Source organism: Chrysemys picta, chromosome 6 (assembly GCF_011386835.1).
Source record: "Chrysemys picta bellii isolate R12L10 chromosome 6, ASM1138683v2, whole genome shotgun sequence".
NCBI lineage: Eukaryota > Metazoa > Chordata > Testudines > Emydidae > Chrysemys > Chrysemys picta.
Window position 1 is genome coordinate 77,764,787 of NC_088796.1, and position 19,238 is coordinate 77,784,024.

Sequence of the window (19,238 nt, forward strand, 5' to 3'; positions counted from 1 at the left end):
ATCACTCAGTGGTACTAGGGACCTGATCCAAAGCCTACTGAAGTCAATGGAAAGACCTCCTTTAACTGCAGTTTTGGCTCAGGACCTATGTGCCCAAAAGGAAGAAGGGGTAAGGTGAAAATGGAACAGGTTGGGCATGGAGGGTGTGGTTTCATGCTTCACCTTATTCAAGGATAGCATAGCTGCCAAACTGGTGAGTACTGCCTGGGAACCAAGCCAAAAGTCCTTCTGGGGAAACTGGCAGCTGTATAGTGCCTCCAGAGTCTGTCAAACATACCTATTGGTAACTAGGACACAATCTCTCTCTAAGCTGGGCAGAGGAAAGCAAGGTGAGACAGACGCCAAAAAGTACAAAAACAACTTTTTTTTTTATTCTGATTGCCAAATTATTTAAGGCAGGTATAAAAATGAAAGCATTCAATATACATTTTACATAAAATAAACTAGATTACAGCATAAAACAAGTAACCAGGCAATGGCATTAAAGTCTCTCTTCTAAAACTGGATAATTGTAAACATTAAAAAAAAGACTGCAGGACTATTCAAGTAATAGAACAATCACAGATGTCTTCTGGTATGCAGGCTATTGGGTTATTTGCCATTCAAGATTATCAAAAAAAGACATTTCATTATTCACAGATACTCATTATTTCCCCATTTAAAATCTATACATTATGTACAACACAGTTTTTGTGGTACTGGCAACCCCATGCCTTCCAAATGTATATTTTTCACAATACACAATTACAATGAAACAGTGAGTACAGTAACATTTTACACTGATGCATCTTAACAGGAGCCACCAAATAGACATCTAAATTGTACCAAAGTGTCATCATCACAGTTAGCCTCTCTGAGGGCTTGTGGGCAATATTAGAAGGGTATGCAAGGATCAGGCACACTGATACATAATATTATTTATTTACAATTAAAAAGCAAAAAGAAAAGAAAAACGGCCTTTTGTGGTTAACATTTTTCTAAACAAGACAAATACATTTTTCCTTTATTGTGTGGTTTGCAACTTAGCAGCAGACCCTGTGTGCGAGCCTGGTTACCGATACAAAAAAAGTAAAGAATATATATATATTTATATATATATATACGCGCATATATATATATATATATAAAAAAAACAGAAGTCTAATTACAGCAACATTTGTTACTCTGTGATAAAATCTGCAATTTACAAAAATGAAATGACTGGTTTTTGCCTGCCATTAAGGCATTTCAAAATAACACCATGGAACTGATGTCTGTAATAAAGCGCTTCCTCATGTGATCCAGTCACATGACAATGTACATTTCCAAACTCCTCATTCTCTAAAAAAAAAAAAAAAAAAAGAGGTTTTAGTATGATATCCTTTTCCATCATTTAACTCTGAACTCTTGAAATGCACAACAACTATGAAACTAACCACATCTAGTTAGTATTGCCAACCCCAGCCTCCTGCTCCAAATCATGAGATTTTAATAAATTGAGAGGGGGAGAGGAATAGTGTGTCTCTTCTAGTTTCTGAACCTTTAGGGTGCACTCGGGTCATATGCTCAGGCATTTCTCTGCAACACTGAGTGCTAAAAACTTGCTTTTTATTCAAATGAAAGCTGAGATTCTCATGTAATCACTTGCCTCTGGGGGTCTGCGACTTTAAGAAAAACAGCATATATCACGGGACTTGTGATAAAATCATGGAAGTTGTTAATTTTACTGCATAAGATTTATCCTGGAGGTGTTGGTGGAGACTCCACTGTTAAGGCAGAGTTGAGCTTTTCACTTAAGACAGAATTTTTATTATATATAAGGTTTTCATTTCCTTTAGAGGTTGAAAAGTAAATTCTATTTAAAAGCAGGTAAATAGTTTAAAGGCAAATACATTTGATTCCTAGGTAACTTTAAAATAATATAATCTTTAATGCACCTTCTAAAAATATTTTATTTCCAATAAAAGTATCTGCAAATCAGGAAGCCAGATATACTTGTACTTATACATAAGAGCAGAAGTTTACTCAACTTTAGATGGATCTACTCCAAAATTAATCCCTTACTTGCCTTTTATGAAAACATTTTGAATCCTAATTATATACTTCATAATAGATTGTTTTACTTTAATAGTACCAAGAGGTAAAGGATAGTCTCTGAAAATCTCAGACGACAGGCAGTCTATTTCATTGATTAATTATCTACATTATGATTATAGTATGAGCGTCAAAGACAAGTGTCTTGTTAGGAAGAATAGAGCTACAATTAACTAAAAAAACCCTATAACCCCTCCCCTCTCAATAAAAGCTGCTGTCTATAGGGATGCAGACCTCTAGTCTTAGAAACCTATAATTTGCTTCCTCCCTCCCTATTAAGATGTCTATGTAAGTATAATTTAAGGTTTACAAGATATTTACCTTCTTTGTGCAGGAAACATACCAGATGCAGATGCCTGAGCAGCCACCTGCTGAGTGGCAACAAGGGCAGCAGAGGTCAACCCTGAAGGAAAGAAGAAACAAAAGACTGTGGATATACTTCTGGATTTTATGGTGTTCAGAGAGACAAGTATAGTCGTCAGTGCAAAAACCATAAATAGCAGCCAATCACTTTTTGCAGGATGCATATATCAAATAGTTCAGGCAAGAGAGGTAAGACAATTTGCCTGGTCTGATCAATGTGCCTTAATAGAATGTACTGAATTCTCCTTAATAGGCATTTTACAAGAAAATATGGCATTCTACCTTACTGTGTTTCTTTCCAAGCACTATACTGTGCTAAACGGTTTGTATGAATTCCTGAATCCGAAGCTCAGTCGAAATAATGGGTACCAGGAAACAACAAGAATCAAAAGTCACAGTGAATTACAGAAACGAATACTAGCTGCTTGGAATACAATACTTCCATAGTAACTTATTTTTAAATTTCTCCCACTGAATGAGCATAATGCATCCCATAAGGCGTATGGAATCACTGAATCAAATTTAGAAATATTTAAGACTTTTGCATAGGAAAATGACTCTAAGGCACTGAGAGAACACAATGAATTAATGTCATTTTAGCTACAAACTGTACTCATGTGTACTTCACTGCAGGAGGAAATCTTTTAATTCTGCTAGAACAGTGTCAGAAAAGGAAGAAAAAGTGGTGTAAATCAAGGGGAAATTAATAATCTTTCATGCATCTCTTCTTGTGGTTCTTTTTCCTTGACTGCAACAATATGTGCTGTATTCACCTAAATAAAAACAGATCATGTGCTATTTGAGAAGCTGTAGCTGTGACAATCTCAAGGTTGACTGCAGGGTCTCTGCTGTACATAAAATTGGTTCAAAATTAAAAGCTTTTCTCTTTGCCATGCTCTCTCCATTGTTTACACAAGACTAATTGTGTAAAAAGGTTTATTTTTTTACCTCTTTCTAATCAGTTACTGTCAGTTTTTATTATGGTTGAAAATACTCATTTGAATGATATCCTAGCTGACAAGTAAAAATTTAATAATTTACTGGCAATCAGTGGTGAGTTCTAAAACAGTATTACTCAAGCATGAAGCTGTAGTTATAGTGTAATTTGGTGTTACCAGCTTAGTCCTTGCTGCGTGTTTTCAAGCTTTCTCCCTAGATATAAACTATTTTTTCTGGTTTCCGTAAAACACGGGTTTCTATTAAAATAGCTTCACATCATACTTGTAACATCAATTAAACAACTTTAAAAGACACGTAGATCCTACAGTCAGAAGCCACAGCTCACCTTGAAATGGGTCATATTGCCCAGGTATAAGTGGGTAGCCCATTCCAACGTGTGTGTGGTGGTGTGTATGAAGGTGCCGCTGGCTAAAGGGGGAGTGGCGATCTCGCTCCCTCTCTGCTTCCCGCTCACGCTCAGCTGTAGATTTTTCCACAGGCTGACAATAAAAAGGTAAAAGAAATTGTATATAATATTTTTTAAATTGAGAATATCACAACCAATACACTGACTCTGTGTATTTAGCAATGGACATTTAAACACAAACTATGAGACTGATTCTCCAGTACACTGGAGTGGATTTGCCTTGCTCCCCAGAATACAAAGCTGCCCTAAAGCTGGTGTAGCCATATTCTCAGGATAAAGGGATCCTCAGGCATCACATAGCAGCCACAAACCACCTCTTCTCCCACTAAATCTGCAGGGGGGGATGGCCTAGGCTCCCTTATGCCAGGCTGGTTCCCGGCTGCTCTAACAGCCTATTTGAGCTGGTGGCAGCTGGTGTAAATCAGTCCTTGGACTTCTTTCATTTGCACTGGGAACTGAACCAACTCTCAGGATCAGAGAGCTATTTCAAAACTATCTTTAGGGTCAGCAACTTGCTTTCATCAATTAAAACTTTTACCCTCTTATCTGAAGGCAAAGTAACACTGTTTACTCTAACATGGAAGTCTCCAAAACAGGATTTTAGTAATTTGCTATTCAGAAGATAACAGCTCTGCAGCAAATATATTGAAGGGATATTATCAAATCCCATAGTTCAACTTTTTAATCTCATTATCTGTTTTCAAACAGGAGCTTCTTGGTAAACTGTAATAAAGCATACCATGTACCAAGAGCTATCTATGAATCTGGATTTCCATATGAATCTACTACTTCTATTAGAAAGTATATTAGCAAGAAACCTGTTATACTTGTCACTTCCAGTATATGCCAGGGAAGCACCCTGATTTTAAATTACTTTTGATTTAAATGCTGATATAAAAAACATCTTGAATTCATAGCTTGACTATGCACATTTTTGGATGATGTTCCCTGCCCTTTCTCTACCCAACCCAAATGTATTGCTGTTCAAGAACAACAGATAAGCCTTACGGCAGGGGACTTGCTGCGGTACTGGTTGGCATGCTGCTGGAGCAAATCCAGTGCTTTAGATTCAGTGGTTGATTTTGCGTTGATGCTAGGGCTGGTATTGACTTTCTCCGCCTCTTCTCTCCCTGACATCTTCCCATAAACAGGATAATGAAATCCTGGCGAGAGATAGGCCCCTGCAGATAAACAATAAATGCCACATCAAGTTACTGTTTTTACATTTGGTTATACCAATGTAGGGTGGAGAGATTCCTATACAGTGGATTCAATCAAAAATGGATCATGTGACTATAAAATTGTATCTTTGTTCTTCCATTTTTTCAGCTAATTCACCCTGATGAATGGAGGTTATAAAGAGGGTTGAGCTTACAGACATTTCAGACATTTATGGGTCCTCTTAAGTGAAAGGAATAGTAACTATAATGGTTCTGACAGTAAGTGCTTAGAATATTTTTATAGGCAATAAACTATCTGTCAGTCTAACAGCAACAGCAGCCTGTCAGGGGTTGTGGAAACTGTAACTGGGAACTCTGACAGTTCATAAAAGGAACATCTTGTATTAAATCAGTTTAATCTGCAGAACTTTCCCTAGCATAAGAACAAGCAAAACAAATGTCATTCGTGAAGCTGCTAACAGCCAATATTAAAATGTAGGTTTTACTGCACTGTTAGTGTGTAAATCTTTACTAGTGTACAATGCCAGTTACAGAACACGTACCAGGATAGCTGTGCATTAGAACAGGAGAGACTGCACGGTATGCAGGATGGTTGGGATCATACATCTGTGGGTAAGGATAAGCGTGCAAGTACTGTATATATGACTGATGCTGACTCATTGGTGAGGAAACGGCCACTCTAGCACCCCGAGAGTCCTTCCAATTTACAGGAGTCTTTCGATCATCGTTTTTGATCTTGCTCTCCTCCAATGACTGGGAATCAGAACGCTTGACCTCTTTCGGTTCCTCTTTAATGCTTGTTAATGAGACAGGGAGGTTGGATATGGAACCTTCCTTATTAGGTGTTTTTCTAGGGCTGTCTTCTTTTAGTTTTTTCTCCCGATCAAGTTCTTCTGATTTTTGCTGATCAAGGTATTTGGGCTGGTAGACATAATGATGCCATGTTCTTGAATCTGCATCCTGATATGAGGGAGAAATACATTTTGTTCTAAATGCACATTGTGAAACAAGATAGTTATTGATATTTGTCATACTTCTGTAGATGTCTTTTTTTATAGAAATGTTAACAACACACCCAGATTATGTATATTATAGGACAGACATGCTTCTTATAGGTTCAGTATACTTTTAAGCTCAAACTCCAGCCAACATTACAATGTAATAGCAATAAACGTCTATCATAATCTGATTGAATTATTTCATTTTATATCCTTTCCCATGCCTTTAACTAGTTTAATCACAAATTACATACATATTAATTTTAACACCTATGTGATCATACTATACATGTATTTTGATTAATGGCCATAGAGAGATTTTCCTATCTGTGAACTACAACATTGCTAATGCTACGTCAAAGGACTTCAATAACCTGCAACCTGAAAAATGGATCTTGCTGGAAAGGTGCTTACCTTGGCCTTGATCCTGCCAACATTTGTATACTTGAGTAACTCTATGCATTACAGTCCCACTCAACTCAGTGGGACTCTTCTCATGGATAAAGTTATAAAATCACTGTTCACAGGATTGAGGTCAGGGTTTGAGAAATGTGTGTAGAATATGTCTAACTATTATAAAACAGTTTATAAACATGTTAAAGAGTGGGTATGTGGTGTCTTTACAGGGTTACATAAAACAGCACTATCTTTACTGAATAACAAAATAACATTATTTTTTTATGAGATATACAAGGGCTAATTACTATTATTTTACTTTAATGGTGAATGTTCACAGCATAAGAAATAGTAATAGGTAAACTGGATTAGCTTTGGTTCAGATACTCATCATTGTCCATAGAAATCTTCTCCTATCCAGACTTGAACTATCCCACTTTCCTTCTCATTCCATGACCCTCAGCCTTACTTTGAAAGATGGCTTATTAAGATGAAATCTGGAATGTGTCAAATGCCAGAGCATGAGGATATTCAGTGTGGGAGCACTGGATCACAGCAAAGAAACAGTAACATGTCTTGGCAGGGGTATGGATTGGAAGGCTGTCTAAGATGTGGGAAGACCAGGAGGAGCCAGAGTGGTAAAACCATCGTTGACTTCAGTGGGGCCAGGATTTTACCCATTGTGTGGGCCCACAGAGGTCAGGAGCTTACTGAGGACAGATAGGGAAGGATGTCCCCTTAACAATTTTGAAAAGGTCATGCTGGATTAGGATAAAGAGTTGAGCATCAAAGAATCTGCTCGCCCTTCTTTAGTAAATGTCAGATGTCATTAAAAAACAAAACAAAACCAAAAAAACCCCAAGCCATTTTTCAAATCTACTTTGCACTTCATTCATAGTGAAAGGTGCTATTTCTTGAAATTTCACTCTGCTGCACTAAGCAGAATGACTGAAATTTACATTTAAGAGTTTTAATTTTACTTGTTTCTATATGAAAACATGAATTCTGATAATTAAGATTAAAAAATTTCTAATTAATTTCTTAAACCTGGATTCTGTCACCTCTACTCATGCTCGGTTTCCCCTCTTTCAAAAGCCCCACTGAAAGCAATAGATCTACTCAAGGAATAAGGTACTACTCAACGTCAGAAAGGGTGGCAGAGTTTGACCCTTTAGGTAAGATAGAAAAATACAACAAAATCGTGTCAGTAAAACCTTAAGAATAATTCAAGATTATCCGTGTTCAAGTTCCAGTGGCCTCACCTGTTTAAATCTTGTGGTAGGATCTACTCCTGTCTGTTTCATTGAGTCCATAACAGATTTCATTTCCACAGCCTCCTTTATAAGCTGATGGTTTTCCATTTGTTTGGCTTTGAAACTATCAGACTGAAGCTGCTGCTGGTGATTGGAAAGAATCTGTGATTTGCTTGTCTCTTCAGCTTTGCTGGGGACTGATGACCCTATTTTAGTGTTATTTTTGCTTGTCTCTGGAACTGAAGGAGCCTTTGAGATAGTAGCAGAGGGGATATTTTTCTGCTTGTTGTCATCCTTTCCTAGTTCCTTCAGTGAAGGTTCGCTCTTCCTTTCACAGTCTCTCCCAGTTTGTGCCATTTTCTGCTCTGCCAGTCTCTGGTCCTCATAATATTTTTCATACTGCTGCCTATAGGCAGGGTTAGAGGCCATTAAGGACTTTTGGTCCATGTAAAGCCCATAGGCATACTGTCCATAATAAAGTGACTGGGCAAGTGCAGGATGTCTCTGAGTTATTACTGACTGATGCTGAGGCTGTAAATTAGTGGAATTAGTATCATTTTTCTTGGAATCTGATGCTTCTGTCTTGTCTTTCTTTTCAGCCTCTTCCTCGGCCTCCTTTTTGATCTTCAGTCCCTGTGAGGTACTGCTGTTCCCAGCTGCAGGGGTGCTGACTTGTCCAGAGTGCATGTAACTTGGAGAATAATAAGGATCGTAGCCATGGTAATAGGGAGAATGGGACTCTTTTACTTGTGATGATTGTGCTGTGATTGAAGAATGTCCTTTTACAACACTTTCCTTATTAGAAATAATATCTGAAGGAGAGCTGGCCTTTGACCTCATGTCCTCTGACCTGCTGTCAGAACCACCATCATCTGCAGCATCAGAAATATCAGAGTAAGCTGGGCTGTTGGTTTTAGCAGCTGCACTATCTGCACCATTTTGTGTCAACACATGCAGTGGCACCAAAGAAGATTGTCCATTCACCAAAGTGCTGCATTCCATTCTGGAGGCACTCCCTATAGAAGGGCTGGGTGCATTGTCTGTGAAAGTGTAAACCTTATCCGCTTCAGCTTTAATACTTGCCATCCTGCTCTCTTGAGACTCTGACAGTCCATTAGCTAACACTTCATTCTTGTTGAGATGGTCCTTTAAAAAATGTCCAGATAAATCTTTCCCAGACCCTTTTGAATCCTCTAGCTTTCCCAGCTTAGAATCCATTTTAGGACTTCCAGTCTCTTTGCTTTCTTTGTCCTTCAGCTTTCTCTTCTCCTTTTTCTTTTTGTCTTTGAGTGATGTGAGAGCTGGGTTTACAGTGCTTGGCTCTCCCATAATTGTGGGCTTTGGTTGAATAGGTTTTAACGGAGGGCTCTTTGGTGTAGCCTGAACAACAGTGGTTGTGAGTGAGGGCAATCCTGGTATTGTCCCTGTAGTGGTGGTTGTAAAGGCTGTAGTGGGTATAGCTATTAATTGGGGAGGAGTAGGAGCTGGAGCTGGGGCAATGGGCCTGGCTGTTTTAAGTTTTGACAGATTTTTATCCACTTTGCAAGTATTGGCTTTTTTGCCCTTGTCTTTATCTCCCACATTTTTCTTGTCTACTAGTCCTTCAGCTTCCAGTTTGGGCATTTCAGAGGCCAAACTGCCATCTGCTACTGAACAATTGTCCAGCGTGGCTGCCATATTAGAAATTACAGGAAGGCTGTTCAATTCACTATTTGGGCCCTTCTTTTTACCAGAATTCTTGCCAGTTTTAGAACTGATGATTGAAGTTGGGCCATTATTGGTCAACTCCCTTTTCCCCTTGGGTGTCCCAGGGGTATTAAGAGGGCAAGGAGATGTTGGTGCTTTTAGCTGATCAAAACTTGATATACTTGTGCTTGGCTCACTGCATTCAAGTGCCACATTACTTAATGCTTCCTCACAGTCTGAAATTTTATCTTCACTGTCAGGCTCAAACTCCAGTTTGTTTTCTGGATCTAAATGTGCATGAGCCTGGTGGTAACGCAGTCCATTAATGTGCTTGTACTTTTTGTTGCAATTGGGGTGAGGGCAATCAATCAATACTGGAGAAGAGCAGCCTTGGTCCAAAAAAGTAGTCTCAAGTTTCCCCTGTGGGGTGGTTGGAGTGCTTCTAGAATTGGTGCGAATGCGCTTTCCAGATTTATTGTCCTCTGAACTGGAGTTCAAGTCTAGCTCCATTGGAGGCTTATTTTTCCTCTTATTCGTGGATGAGGGGCTGGCTTTGACATCGTCAACTGCACAATTTGGAGGTGTCCTGCGTCCACTTGAATTAAGGCTGCCTCGCCTCCCCTTCCCATTGGCACCACCCCTGTTCTTGTTCTGCAGTCCTCTTGACTCTGTAAAGCTAACATCATTTCCAGGTGCAGCTGCAGCAGACCTTGCTCGCTTTCCTCTCCCCCGACCTCCTCGCATTTCCAGGTCACTTGTTGGCGATTCACAAAACCTAAGTTAAGAAGAGCAGATGTCAGAACAGAGACTAAAACATCACCACCAGACACCATCAGCTATTTCAACCATTAACTGATATTTCAAATATCAGAATGACACGGCTTCATGTAACAGAATCTGCAATGCTGTTAGAGGAAAGGTGCTCTTTCAAATAGGAACGTCATGAAAGAAAAAAACATTTGCTTCAGGAATATTACTGACAAAGAGAAAAAAAGTATTTCTTAGTATCCAAGAAAATATTTTAAAATAAACTCAATTTCAGTTTAATTTCAGACATTTTTTCAGTAACATAACAATTAGGAAATACAAATTGCCAGCTCAACATCTGCATTTTGCAGTGTGTAAGAGAATTACTCATTTCTCTTCTGAATGGTTTCATGTATATACAGTTGTTCTTTATTAATCTCTGTACAGTTTCTTGCCAAAGATTTTGGGGGGGAAGGGGGGGAGGAGGGAAAAGAGTAGAGAAAAAACAGTCCCAGAATGACTGCCTACCTGGGAGGGGCCCAATCATGCTTTGTACAATCCAGCAGGGTCCCGACATAAGTCTTGTTCCGCCATGTAACATTTACCACTAGGACACCTGTAGGAGGAAGAGAAACAAAATATTATCACAGTTACAACAACTTTAAAAAAAAAACAAAAACGAACAGAGCCCCATTCTTATTTGCTTTCAAAAGCTGTGGTCTACACTCTTCCTCTTTTCTGGTTTCAGTGACCTCAAGTTAAAACCCACAGGAAAGAGTGTGTGTGTGCGTGTGTGATCAAGATACAGCTGACAGAAGGAAATGGTTTTTGCCATGTCCTGCTGTAAAACGGCAACATTCACCTCTTAATTTTGCTATTACTGCACATAATTGCTTTCATTTGGCAGGCAGCCAGCATAAACTGAGCACCAGTTACCAGTGTTTAAATCAGTAGGTGACTCAGAAGAATGTGCTTTGTTTTCAACAATACTATAGTAGTGATATTATTTATTTGAAATGACCAATATCCAAATCACCACACACACAAGTTTTGTTAGATAAGGATATCTACAAACCCTCCATATTATTTGCATTCTCTTTCTCGTTGTGAGCCTTCAATTAACTTGGCCTCCAACCTAAATTGAGGCATTTAGGAAGACAAATAATAATAATAAAAAAACCCAATGTGCTGTTTCAATGTTAATGTCTTCATCGTTTAAAGCTTTGCTTTAAAAATACTTCTGTTAACATTTAAATAAATCCGCACAATAAATGCAGGCTTAAAATTTTGTTTTATCTGAAAAATCAATGTATTATTAAGTATGCACTGTTGGGGCTTCTTTTAAAAAAAATTAATGGAGGGTGTCATTCAAACCCATTCAGATTTCTCTCAACACTTTTTCACAGAGAGACAATTTATAATCATGTTTGTGGACTAGTCAACATAATTACCCTTTAATTCATTAGATACTGTAGATAAACATAAGGTAATATTCTGAATCAGTTATCATTTCTCTTTAGAATGCATGCTGAAAAGATTAATTTCACCTAGGCAGAAGAAGAGGCATGGTGCAAAATGTTAGCAGATTCACAGAAATTAATTCTAAAGAACTAATATTTTAACTAAAACTACACACACAAATCTTATGGTTTGTATTTCTCTACACTCTCCTTGTTCTAGCTAGCTCTAGCTTGCCTACAATGGAAAGAATAATGGCACTGTGCCAAATACGTTTCTAGCCTGTCTGCTTGCTTTGTGTTACCAGAGTGATTTCTAATTTTACACTAAAACTATCCCACTCTGAAGCACCAATGTAAAGTAAACATGTAACCTCCAGCTTATTTCCTTAGGGCCCTTTTAACGGCAGGAAAATATTTGAAGTGCTGTTAGCTAAAGTACTAGGGAAGAAGGGATTTCCTTGAAAATTCTCAATAGCAGATTTGAAAATGGTTCCCCATATGGTTTTAAGTTGCTATTATTATAAGTTGACAGTAGAATACCATATATTGTGGTAACGTCTAAAAGACAAAAAATAAACCACTCTTCAACCAAGGTTAAAAACAGGCTCCCAGGGTATAAAAGATCAGGCTAAAATTCCTATTTAGACAATCAGTTAAATTAAATTTATTTTTTTATCATCTATGCTTTGATATTAACAAAATGGAATAGCTGGGGACATACATTTTATCCCGACCCCCTTAAAATAAAAAACAAACACCTGACAAAGCTAGGGGTGTGTGTGTGTGTGATGTTTTTCTCATCATTTGCTCTCTAGGGCATCGTGTGTGGTGTCAGAGACCTTTCCAGCTGCTTAAAATTCTTCAGCATGTCAGCTATATTTACAGCACTGGAATATATTTGTATTGCCAGAAGGTTACTGCATTTTAGCTTTAGATGCAATAGGCTGAATCACTGTGTTTCAAAGTCTCTGATGTAGCACAAATGTATAATTAAAATTGCTTGAAAGGAAACATGAAAGAAACAACAAACCCTCCATTCTTAGAGTAATAAAATTAAAACCAGGAAAAGTCTGCACAGACACTTAACATTTGTCTGCAGTGAAAGGCTTTTGTTATTGCATTCCCCTAAGGGTTTCACGTTTCCAGCAAAAGCAGGCTTTGGATTGGCCAACTCCTGCTGCGAACATTACTATCTGATTGGCTGGGCTGAACACTGCAGCACAGCCACAAAAAGCAAGTGCTCAGATAAATGAGCTTCAAAGGGGAAAAATGATGCAACATCACAGAACAGAGCAGTGAGTAAGTGAGAGGGTGACTGACTGAGTGAGTGAGACTGTATATGCAGAAACTGTTTTATCGGGCAGGAATAATCCCAACAATGAGAGAGGCTTGCCTAATGCTTCTTGACTCTGTAAATCAAACACTGGTTTGTTTGCACTAACTAGGCTTGTCAATGTGACGAAAAGGTTACTGTCTGCTAAACTGCGTTGTGTTTATACACTGAGACTCATGTCATTGAACTGTTTAAGATAGCATTCAAACCTATTCAAAACTGTAAGAACTGAATTTGCTCACAGGAAAACAGGATTAAGAAAAGGATTATTTTAAAAAAAGAAGTAATTAATCATTAATCATCTGTGGCACTGTTTAAGGCAGGGTAAGATTTTATAAATACTGGCCTAAATAAAGCTGATACCTCCAAATAGTAAACCATTCCAATCTGTTATCATTTATAGAAGCTTTAGCTGAGTGGTCAATAACACCAGAGCAATATTATATTGTGATTGATAAAAAAACAAATAAATGAGGTAGTTTCATCTTCAAGAAGGAGGAGGGGAGAGAGTAGTTATACCCTTTGAGGAATCTCATCCATCTACAAGGCTCCTCTGCATAGGAGCTTTATAATTGCAGACTGATATTCCTCTATAAAAATATCTATTTATAACCGTGTCTGTAAAAATTGAGCAAACATATCCAGAGTTGCTTTCATATAAATCCCTGTGTGGATTGCTCTCATATAAGGAAGTGTACATTCAGACCATATATGCCACTAGAGCCAAATGAGAATGGCAAGTTTTGGCTTTCGGAAAATAAATGGTATAGCATTTTACTCAAGTGCTGAAATCATTTAACATTTTGTGATCCCTGGACCTACTCAAGTGAATGGGCAAAAACTTGAAGGAAGAAAGTGCCATATGATGAAAATTAATGATTTTCACTGGAAAATTTGGTTTCTGCAAACTAGAAGCTCCAAACTAAATGTCAACTCTAAATTTCTGAACCATGGGGATACATTAAAATACTATTTCAGTGGTAATGTTAATGCTTTCATCTAATTTTGTTCTAATGACCATAACCCTCAGAGTGGAAATCATAGATCTTTCCCATCTTTAAAATTCTATTATGCTATCTAGCCCATCTCTCTCTGCTACTACAGAATTGTTCCCTAAAGTACATTTTCAGTATGTTGTCGTCTTGTTCTAAATGTACAAAGCAACTGGGCTTCTACGTCTTCTCTTGGGAGATTATGCCAAAGCATTAGAACTCTCTCTGTATTTTCCTAATATTCTGTCTAAATTTAACCTTAGTTAAATTCATTTTGTTACTTCTTGGTAAAACCACATGTATCATCCTAAATGATTCTTCTCCCTCTTTGGTGTTTATAGACTTGTATACCGTTATATTTCCCTGTACTTAATAATGTTAAATATATATAGTTTTTATATTGTGTATATATAGAGTATATGTATGTTACATGTAAAAAAAAAGAAAAGAAAAGAAAAAAGCACAGAGACAGGCATCAGAAGTAGGCACAAGCACAGAATAATTGAAATCAATAAGTAATTCAATAATTCTTAGAAGACATTCAAATGACCTTCCAGTATAAGAAAGTCAATGCTGTACATTTAAAATAATAATGTGTCAAGCAAATAGGAGTAAGTTTCCTTATAAATCAGTTCTACTAATATCCTACTCATTTTTGTTGGTCATTTCTAAGGCATCAATCCTTAACTTTAAGCATGTGTATAGTCTCACTTCAATGGGACTGCTCACATGCTTAAGTTAACGATGTGCTTACGTTTTTTTGCTGGAATTGGGTCTAAAGTTCCTTTTAATTTGACAATATCTTTTTGGTAACAACATGCCCAGAATGAAACAGAATGATCTAGGTCACCTCTGAGACACATCTGTAGAAAGGAAGCCTTCGCTCTCTACTCTTTAAGAAAGGTTATGGAAGAGGATGAATTCTCATTCCTTCATGTACAGAATACAGAATCTCTTTAGCCACAGGGAAGTCCTCTAAGAATGTGCAGTGAAGGAAGCACTTTTAATCAACTAAAATTATAACAGACATGGTTTGAGTGAACAGAAACAACATGGGATTTTAGGAATGCCTCATAAGGAGACATACAACTGGAAGGCCCACTGCAGCAGAGCTCTGGAAGATGAAAATGGATGTGATCAAAACACTGGATAGCTAGAAAAAAAAAAGACTTGTTGAAAGATGTATTATAATTGGCTCCTTTAGTCCAAATCTTTATCCTGGCACACAACTCAAGTAACAGAGCTACATAACCGGGAATTCACTGGGGATTGAGGGGGAAGGGATCTTCTTGCCAGGTTTCAGAAGCATTACATGGCCAGTAACCTCTAATCTTGCTGCATCTGAATCCACATGGAGCATACCTGCAGATCCACTGGCCCTTCCCTGATCTCACCCACAAAACTCCCCCGTTTGCTGAGAGCTCATGTGCTTTAGTGTTTACAGACTCTTGTGTGGTTCTTCACATCCTGACAGATGCTGCTTCCTGTTCCGAAGAAACTCAATTGACAGAGATGAAAAAAATGTCTGTGTGCACATCTCATGAGTCATAGAACTACTACAAATTACACCACTCTGTGAATGCTTTCGCTAGGTATTATCAGAGAAATGGTTTGGCCTGTCTGGGAATTGTGGATGGAAAGCTAGTGAAGACAAACTCTTAGAGGTGTGTCACAGTATCTCACCTTAGGTGGGTGCCAAGGTATAGGAAACAGCTGTAAAAAATGGTTACCTACCTTTCCATAACTGTTGTTCTTCAAGATGTGTTGCACATGTCCATTTCACTTTAGGTATGTGCTTGCCTCGTGCACAGTTGTCAGAGATTTATCCCCCAGCAGTACCTGTCGGGACAGCATGAGTGCCCTCTGGTGCCTTGCACCATTGCAAGCAGATATAAAGGGCCCTGCTGCCCCTGAACCCACTCAGTTCCTTCCTAACAGAAATACTCCGATAGAGAGGGGAAGGAGGACAGGTTGTGGAATGGACACGTGTAACACTATCTTTTAAGAACCACAGTTACAGAAAGGTAGGTAACTGTTTATAGTTCTTCGAGTGATAAGCACATGTCCACTCCACTGTAGATGACTCACAAGCAGTTCGAACTGGAGATGGGTGTGAAGTCTATTTGAACAGGGATTGCAGCACCACCTGTCCAAATCTGGCATCATCTCTAGATTAATGTGAGATGTCATAGTAAAAGGCAAATGTATGGACTGATGACCAGGTTACCACCCAACAAATGTCCAGTATGGGTACACAAGCCAGAAAGGCTATGGAAGTTGCCTGCGACCTGACTGAGTGAGCCACCACTTTGGCTGATATTGCCCCTCAGGGTAATCAGTAGCTTAAATGCATAAAGCTGGAAATCCAGGAAGAGATCCTCTGGGTGGATACTGCATGGCCCTTTACTCTTCTGAAACAGCAACAAAGAGCTGAGACAAAGACTTAAAAGGCCTAGTCTGATCAAAGTAAAAAAAACAAGGTTCTTCTAACATATGAAGTATGGAACTTTTCTTTATTCAAATGAAGCTTTGGAAAGAAAGTCAGTAAATAAACTGCTTGATTAATGTGAAAATCGGAAATCATTTAATTTTGGGTGAGGTCGAAGGAAAATGGTGTCCCTAAAGAAAATTGTATAGGGAGGCTCCTGTACTCTCCTAACTGAGGTTATAGCAACCAAGAAAGCCACCTTCATAGACAGGTGCAACAGAGAACAAGTCACTAGTGGCTCAAAGGGTGAATCCGTCAACCTTCGTAGAACTAAATTTAAACTCCACCGTGGAGGGTATAATCTGAGCAAACATTTTAGAAATCTGAGGGACATTGGGGTTTGAAAAAATTGATCAGTTATACATGGGAGGGTAGAAGGTTGAGTTAGTTCCATTAGAGTCTGGTGGCTAAGTGCTAACCCTTGTTTCAGAAACAAAAAATAGTCTAAGATATAGCAAACTGGAGCCTGAGCTGAAGGGATGCCTCTTAAAAAGGAACAAATGGACAATCTCTTCCATTTAGCAAGATAAGTAGACTCAGCTGAAAGCTTCCTATTATTTAGAAGAACTTTCTGCATCACCTTAGAGAAAAACTCATTCTGAGGTTGTCAGCCATAAAACTTCCACACTGTCAGGAGGAGGTCCTGAATTTGTAATGAAGGAGACAGCTGTGGAGCTCTGACGGATAGGGCTAGTAGAGTTGAAAACTAATGCTGATGGGGCCATGCTGGGACTATTAGAATAAGGTAAGCAGAATATTTCTTGACTTTGGACGTGACTTTGGGAAGGAGTGGAACTGGAGAGAAAGCATACAGCAGACCTTGTGACCAGGGTAGGAGGAAAGCATCTGTCAGTGAACCTGGGCTGTGATCCCCTTGCGAACAAAAAAGATAACATTTTTGTTTGCTATTGTTGCAAACAGGTCCACTTGGGAAGTTCCTCACCACTGGAAAATGGATGTGAACACATATGGATGAAGAGACCACTTGTGGTGACCTGTGAATGACCTGATCAGGTGGTCTGCCAGAGTATTTTGAGCTCTCAGAAGGTAAACAGCTCTCAGGTTGATGGGATTGGTAGCAAAGCCCCGGCCTTTGTAGATCCAGAGCTGCCCTAATAAATTCTATTCTTTGAAAGGCAAAAGGATAGATTTCTTTGTATTGATTAGAAGCCCCAGAGAGTGTCAAAAGTGGACTGAATAGTGGCTAGGGTTGAATAGTACCAGAGACCTGGCGCACCTTCTTACTAGCCAGTCATCCAAGTAGGGGAACATATGGACTCCCAACTTTTGCAGGAATGCCACTACTACAGCCATGCATTTTGTGAATAGGCTAGGGCAGGAATCGGCAACCTCTGGCACGTGGCCTGTCAGGGAAATCCGCTGGCAGGTCGGGACGGTTTGTTTACCTGCAGCGTACAGAGGTTCGGCCAATCGCAGCTCCCATTGGCCGTGGTTCGCCATTCCAGGCCAATGGGGGCTGCGGGAAGCGGTGTGGGCCGAGGGATGTGTTGGCCACCGCTTCCCGCTGAAAGGCAATACTGCAGATTGGTTGTGGAATCTGTTGATCACAAATCTGAGAAACTGTCTGTTAATCTCCATGTGAGAAGCAGCACCGCTTTAAGTTAAGAGCAACGTACCAGTTCCCAGGATCTAAGGAAGGGGTAATAGACACTAGAGCAGGAGTAGGCAACCTATGGCACTTGTGCCAAAGATGGCACGTGAGTGGATTTTCAGTGGCACTCACACTGCCCGGGTCCTGGCCACCAGTCCAGGGGGCTCTGCATTTTAATTTAATTTTAAATGAAGCTTCTTAAACATTTTAAAAACCTTATTTACTTTACATACAACAATAGTTTAGTTATATATTATAGACTTTTAGAAAAAGACCTTCTAAAAACGTTAAAATGTATTACTGGCACACAAAACCTTAAATTAGAGTGAATAAATGAAGACTCAGCACACCACTTCTGAAAGGTTGCTGACCTCAGCACTAGAGTAATCATACAGCCTTTTGTTTTCCTTGTTTAGCTGCCTTAGATCTAAAATAGGCCTCAGAGCGCCCCTCCCTCTCCTCCTCTCCCGCCCCCGCCCCACATGCTTTGCCTTCAGAATTAGGAAGTAAAAGGAATAAAATCCCTTCCACTGAATGACATGGGAGCTTCTTGTATGGCCCCCATGAGAAGGCGAGACTGGACCTCCTGATGTAGGATGCTCTCATGAGAGTGATCCCTGAAAAAAGACAGGGAAGGAGGTAGAAAGGGGGGACAGAAATAAATTGAAGCGTGTATTCCAGTTCCACCATGCTTAAGACTCACTGACCCATGGCAATGCGTGTCAGAACACTTAGGAAGTGGGATAGACAATTGGCAAAAATTGGGGTGGGAAGAGATGGTTCTCTGGTGAGTGGTAGACTGCTCTCAATCAACAGGTCAAAATGATTGTTTATAGAGGACCCAGTTTGCCTATAAGAACTGGTAGCTGCAGAAGAGGAGGAAGGAGGAGGATGCCTCTTGTAACTTCTGCTCCTTTTTTTGGACAGGTCTTGGGAATGCGGCATGAAGGACTGAAACCATTGGGACTGCTGTGGGAGCAACAGCTTTCTTTTTGTTGCTGGTGTATAGATCTCCAGAGACTTAAGGGTCTTCCTTGAATCCTTAAGACTATAAAGCCTCTTATTGGAAAAGAGCAAGGGACCGTCAAATGTGAGGGCTTGGATGGTTTGTTGCTCCTCTTGGAGAAGACCTGATGACTGCAGCCAAGATGAACATCACATAATGATAGCGAAAGCCATAGCTCGAGCCACAGAGTCCGCTGCATCCAGGCTTGCTTGCAATGATGTTTTGGAAATTAATTTCCCCATCTCCTCCATAGCACTGAACTCCTGCTTTGCCTCATCAGGGGG

At 39.3% G+C, this 19,238-nt stretch overlaps 1 protein-coding gene and 1 long non-coding RNA gene across 6 annotated transcripts in view; one reads left to right on the plus strand and one right to left on the minus strand.

Annotated features, from left to right (window-relative positions):
• Window positions 1–1,165: 1,165 nt before the first annotated feature.
• ZNF608 (zinc finger protein 608) overlaps window positions 1,166–19,238 on the minus strand; it is a 105,653-nt gene continuing 87,580 nt past the window's right edge. For 4 of the 5 annotated variants that reach the window (XM_005305168.5, XM_005305166.4, XM_005305165.4 and 1 more), the window contains 7 exons: window positions 10,592–10,679; window positions 7,640–10,091; window positions 5,526–5,943; window positions 4,811–4,983; window positions 3,722–3,875; window positions 2,395–2,476; window positions 1,166–1,320 (listed from right to left, as the gene is read on the minus strand). In XM_005305168.5, the coding sequence (XP_005305225.1) occupies window positions 1,314–1,320; window positions 2,395–2,476; window positions 3,722–3,875; window positions 4,811–4,983; window positions 5,526–5,943; window positions 7,640–10,091; window positions 10,592–10,679 (3,374 nt within the window). In that variant the 3' untranslated portion in view covers window positions 1,166–1,313. Of the gene's footprint in view, window positions 1,321–2,390; window positions 2,477–3,721; window positions 3,876–4,810; window positions 4,984–5,525; window positions 5,944–7,639; window positions 10,092–10,591; window positions 10,680–19,238 lie in introns of those variants that run through there. The other variant, XM_005305167.5, reaches the window with a different exon arrangement.
• On the plus strand, window positions 12,689–19,014 carry LOC112060159 (uncharacterized). The gene is made up of 3 exons (XR_002889466.3): window positions 12,689–12,822; window positions 17,258–17,383; window positions 18,876–19,014. It is a non-coding gene; the product is annotated as an uncharacterized LOC112060159 (long non-coding RNA).